At 31.6% G+C, this 6152-nt stretch overlaps 1 protein-coding gene across 1 annotated transcript; it reads left to right on the forward strand.

Annotated features, from left to right (window-relative positions):
- The first annotated feature begins 3294 nt into the window (after window positions 1–3294).
- On the forward strand, window positions 3295–5014 carry LOC131612694 (peroxidase A2-like). Its single transcript, XM_058884458.1, has 4 exons — window positions 3295–3547; window positions 3654–3848; window positions 3975–4140; window positions 4379–5014. The coding sequence occupies exons 1-4, from the start codon at window positions 3341–3343 to the stop codon at window positions 4795–4797; spliced, it is 987 nt and encodes a 328-aa protein (XP_058740441.1). The 5' UTR covers window positions 3295–3340; the 3' UTR covers window positions 4798–5014.
- Window positions 5015–6152: the final 1138 nt, after the last annotated feature.

Genomic DNA, 6152 nt, shown 5'->3' on the forward strand with positions numbered 1-6152 from the left:
ATCTTAGTTTTCTAAAAAAGTTTCAAAGATCCTTTTACTGAAACTAAATCAAATATGTATTTGTCCTAACAACTCCTTGATTTGTTACGCCTGTATGAGTGTTTGAATCTTCCATAATCTCATATTTTTCAATTAAATCTTCAAGGATTAAAATCCAGTCTACACTCTTAGGATGTTCTGGTATAGCATATCACAACATCTAGCAGAACATCTATCAAAACTCATGACAGCAGAACCTGTCATGACAACTGGTCAAGGTTTTTTAACATCTTGCTCAATATCAGTTAAGAACCATATTTTAGCAAAATTATGCCAATCATAAAACCATGGAACTAACATGAGAGGACCCATAAACTCAATACCTTGAGGTTTTAAGTAAATATGTGTTATGTCTATCACTTATATGGTTGCTCTTGGACAAATGTGGATGCTTCCTCGTGCTCAACCAATGGTATTAGATTCAACGGTTCAACTAACGGACTAACTCCTTGTGTTGAAAGTCTTCCGGACAAGGCAGTGATCAGGAATTGTGTCTTATTAAAGTGCATGCAACAAGGTAAGGGTTTCAACAATGGTACAATTGTGTATGGATGAAAGAACTTCCGCTTGAAAGGGACATATAAGTGGATAAACTCACACTTAAGAGGGATATTATTGAGATATAAGTAAGAGTTAAAAGTTCCACATCGCTTATAAAAGTGGAGGTTGGGCACTTTATAAATGGGAGGACTCATGAACCCAATACCTTAGAATTTTGGATGAACATATGATGTCTTTCTCACTTGTATGATTGCTTTTGACCCAACGTGGATGTCCAATCAGAGTCAATCAGATTTTATATCCACCTCATAATATTCATATTAGAGACGAAATTAATATTTTTGAAATTTAGCCCTTGCCAAATCTTTTGAGCAGTTGAAAAGTCCCTCGGACAATGAATAATGGTCTCTTCATGAGTAAAGCACCTCGAGCACATGTATATATTATCCATATTTCTATGATTGAGCATAGATAAAGTAGGAATTGAGTTGTCATGACCTCATCTTCCTGGACAAATTAAATTTATAGACATTTGAAATTCTAGAGCAAATATTGGAAGGAGAGGTTGCATTGAACATTTTTCAACATTATAAATCTAATTTATATTATTTTAATAAACATAGTGAAAAAAGAGGAATTTTAGTATGCGTTATAGATATTTGATGTATCATTCATTGTTTTTATTGAGTCTCCCTCATAAATTGCACACAGTGAATCAAGATTAAAATTGATTTGTAAATATTTTTAGCATGCGTAAATTATTGGTTACATTAGGTGTTTTTTATTTTAAGGAAGTATAATGTAAAATGTCAAAGCCTTTTGAAAACTTTAAAAAATGGGATTTTACATGTTTGATTCGAATCATAAGAATTAAATATGCTTTCCGATTCGAATCATATTGGACAAAAAGTTTCCAAAAACATTTTTAACTACTTGATTCGAATCAAATTTTGAACCTGATTCGAATCACACTCTTCTTGTGACATTATGCTCAGTTTGATTCGAATCAAAATTCGAACATGATTCGAATCAAACTTTGAACATGATTCGAATCAAACACTTTTATGTATTTTCCTGGATTCTCTGTTTGATTTGATTTGAATCAAATTTTAAACATGATTTGAATCACGGGGTCCGTGATTCGAATCACACTTTGTGCTTGATTCGAATCAATTGAGAATGGGTCAAAAATTTGATTTTCATTTATTCTACTTGACTTGCCCACTTGACTCAAAACTGAACATTCTTTGATCCGAATCTAACCATCGTTTTTCAATCTTTTTGTGCTTAATCTTAAACACATATAAAATCTCTTGGTTAACACTTTTTTAAAAAATATTTTCATAAACACTTTGTAAATTTTTGTGAAAAATCAACTACCTCTTTTAAAACCCTTGCATGAGAATTTCTTTCATCTTCAACCTCAGTTTCAATTTCATTTCTTAATCATGAGTGATTGATGATTGATTGAGGGAGACGGTGTCTTAAAACTAATCGTTCTTGAAGATTGGTAAAATATTTTCATGTTCTTGCAAGATTGGGATTGTTGACATTCGTGCTGATAAATTCCAGTAAAAAGAAGAATGTATTCTCTCTAGAATCGCCTTAGTAGTGACTGTGTGGAAGGCTACACATAAGGCAAAGCTCTTTTTACATCTTCAGACCATTCACCGCTCAAGTAATCGATAGGATCAAGGGTTGATTGCTACACACGAAGACTTGGAGCAGAGTTGGTGATATTGAAAGATTCGAAGCGTTGATCGAGGAAAGATTGCGAAGAAGAGTTTGACATTTGGCCATATACAAGTCAAGATCCAAATTGAAAATTATGTTTGTTATTTTTCTTCAGCATTATTGTGGATTGGTGATTGTATATACTCTCAAGATATTTGTCAAAATAAAAGGAAAAATTATTATAGTGGACGTAGACTCACGCGAGGGACAACATAGTCGAACCACTATAAATCTTAGTGTCATCTCTATATCCCTTATTCTTGAATTTAAATTTCGTCGAACATGCAAGCTTAGGTTTAAATTTTGCCATACCGATTTTCTTGATAAGCTTAGATTTTGTTAGAATTGGAGACCTAACAAAAGCTTCAGTGGTGATTAATATCTAAGAAACACCCTACTTTAACTGTTTAACCACACCTCACAACTTATCCAATTAATTCAATTGCATACGTTGTGGTTCTTCATTTAGACATTACTATATTTGTAAAGTGATTTGAGTTCTCTGATACAAAATCGTTAGTGCGTGACATATTTTTAGTGAGAAGAGAAGAAAGAGAATGAGAATAATAATCACTTATCTTTTTTTTAATGAGTAATCTAATGACAATGAACAAATGAAATATCACGAGTTCAAACTTACGCTCCTACCTTCGATGACCTTACATAACTACCAAAGCTGCCATAACAAGACCAAAATTGCTTATCTTAGAATTGAGGGAACAAAATTTAGTAACGTTCCTCATTATTTTATAATGATGCCTAAGTAGTACGAGAACGTCATGTAGCAATCATTATGGTTTGAATTTTCCTTTCCACGTCCACTTGTCTACCTAATGTGTTGAGTATTAAAATCTTGTCTCGTGTTTTTTTACCATATAAACTAGTTTACTTAATTTCCTCAACAAATAAAGTTTGCTTAAAGTTCTAAGTAATTACCCAATGAAAACTTTATCATCAAGCAAATTATAAAGTATTTGAGTTAGACATATGCATTCTTCATTATATATATGTTACCTAGAAATCATCAAAATATCAAAATCCTAAACCACAATTAAACCAGTTAACCATGATTTACTCTACTCTTTATTCCATTTTTGCAGTACTGCTAATCCTTCTTAATCCATCAAATGCTCAATTAGTTTCAACCTTCTATTCCAACACATGCCCAAATGTTTCTTCTATAGTGAGAAATGTTGTTCAACAAGCACTGCAAAATGATTCTCGTATCGGCGCGAGCCTAATCCGTCTTCACTTTCATGATTGCTTTGTTAATGTAATTCATTAGTTCCAAACACATTTTGAATCTTTGATTAATAAGATAGAGTTTAGGTGATTTATTAATCAATAATTAATCTTGTTAATTTGTGTGTATTTATCAGGGTTGTGATGCATCTGTTTTGTTAGATCAAGGTGGCAACATAACTCTAAGTGAGAAAAATGCTGTTCCTAACAATAATTCAGCTCGTGGCTTTAACGTTGTTGACAACATTAAAACCTCAGTTGAAAACTCATGTCCTTCGGTCGTGTCTTGTGCTGATATTCTTGCTCTTGCTGCGGAAGCATCTGTGTATTTGGTATAAAAAAACTTAAAAAACACGAAAAAAATTTCAAATTCCATTTATTTTTTATACGAATAAGTCATTTTAAAATGACAACTAAAAAAAGCGTATGACATGATAAATACGATAATATATTCGCAGGCAGGAGGTCCTTCGTGGAACGTGCTACTCGGCCGAAGAGATGGCCTAATCGCAAACCAATCTGGCGCGAACACTTCCATCCCCGCTCCAACCGAAAGCTTTGCTAATCTCACTGCCAAATTTACTGCTGTTGGCTTAAACACTAGTGATCTAGTTGCATTATCAGGTAATTTAGTCATTATATACGTTAATGTTTACTGTCGTCCAATCAGTACAGCCAAATTTTAACCATTATAACTTATATCTAATAGTTAAAATTTGACTGTACAAGAGGATGATTCATGAATCATGAAGAGATTCGAGACAAATAAATATATAGAAATTTTTTCATTTAATTATGCATAAGATTATCATAAGCATGCTTGTTAATTATTGGTTGATTCAAATGGATGAACTTGAATTAGGTGCACATACATTTGGTCGTGCACAGTGTAGATTTTTCAACCAAAGACTATTCAACTTCAGCAACACTGGTAAACCAGATGCAACACTAAACTCAACCTATCTAGCTACTCTACAACAAAACTGCCCACAAAATGGAAACGGCAACACAATAAACAATCTCGACCCTTCATCGCCGAATAATTTCGACAATAACTACTTCAAGAATCTTCTCAACAATAGAGGCCTTCTTCAAACAGACCAAGAGTTGTTTTCCACAAATGGTGCTGCCACAATCTCCATTGTTAACATATTTGCCAATAACCAAACAGCTTTTTTTGAAGCATTTGTTCAGTCCATTATTAAGATGGGGAATATTGGACCATTGGTCGGAAACCGAGGAGAAATTCGATCTGATTGTAAGAAAGTTAATGGAAGTTGAAGAAGGGAGGATTGCCATGCATATGGATAAGATGTTCTTAGTTTTTAATATTTAGAAACTCTATAAGAGCTTCTTGGTTTAATGATATACGTCAAAATTGTTTACAAATATGTTTCTTGTACCATAGATATTTGGTTTGTATTAGCTTGTATGTCGTTTTATTCTTGTATTTGTTATTGTAATCAATTGTTCTATGAGTTGATTGATTTTTATTTTATTTTTATATTTACCAAATAATTGATGGCATTCTTTATATGTGCCATTTTTATATTTGTAATTTTCTTAAAATTATAACTTGTTATTAAATTGAATATCATATTAGAATTCGAAACTTTTCAATTATGAATATAAATTTCGGAAATTGATTCACTGCAGTCAATTAGTGACTGCAAGCACGTCTCAGCCATCCATTTTCATCATCAATTAACAATATCTTTTAGGCTTAAATGCACATTTGGTCCCCCTATATTGGTATTTTTAACATTTTAGTCCCCAAACTAAAAAAGCCAAGGTCCCCCAATTTCAAATAATGTGAATTTTTTATGATCCCTGATCACTTGGTAGATTTTTTAATGACATGGCACCTTAAAATTTGTCCAATCACTTGCCACCTCATTAAAATCAATTAACTATTCATTTTTAATTTGAAATCTAATGTTTAATTTTTCAGAAACATTTTAATTAACATTTTAATGATTAAAAAAATTCAAATTTTTCAAAAAAAAATTATATTTTAGTATTATTAATCTCATTTTAAATAGAAGTTATAATTTTATTATTATTTATTATTGTAAAATTCTTTTTCCTATTCATCACGTTAATTTTAAATAGAAATAATATTTTATATTATTATTATTATTATTATTATTATTATTATCAAACCATCTTAAATCTTTAAAAAATTATATTTTTTCTAATACAGATTAAAAACCCATAATTATTTTTGTTGGATATATGGATGGAGCAGACTGATTTTCCAATTCTTCTGTATAAACATCAATACAGATTAAACCCAGACTTGAAAACCAACACCGATTAAAAACCCACTTGGTGGTAACAATCACCTTCTCACTTCTCAGCAACACAGTTTCATCCTCCAAAACACTAAAACCTCTTCAACTCATTCACCATCATCAGAAAAACACAGTGATCACAAATCTGGAAAAAAACACCACCAATCATCATCCCCACAAAATAAAACCTTTTCCACCAACAAAATCCGAAATCGGCGAAGAAGAGTTAGAAGAAGAAGAATGGAAATTTAATTTCATAATTGAAAAATTAAAATCCTTCCCAGATTTGAAGAAACTCAAATTAAAACTCTTGAACCCTAAACCCAAATCCTTTTCTCTGGT

The sequence above is a fragment of the Vicia villosa genome, linkage group LG6 (genome assembly GCF_029867415.1).
Source record: "Vicia villosa cultivar HV-30 ecotype Madison, WI linkage group LG6, Vvil1.0, whole genome shotgun sequence".
NCBI lineage: Eukaryota > Viridiplantae > Streptophyta > Magnoliopsida > Fabales > Fabaceae > Vicia > Vicia villosa.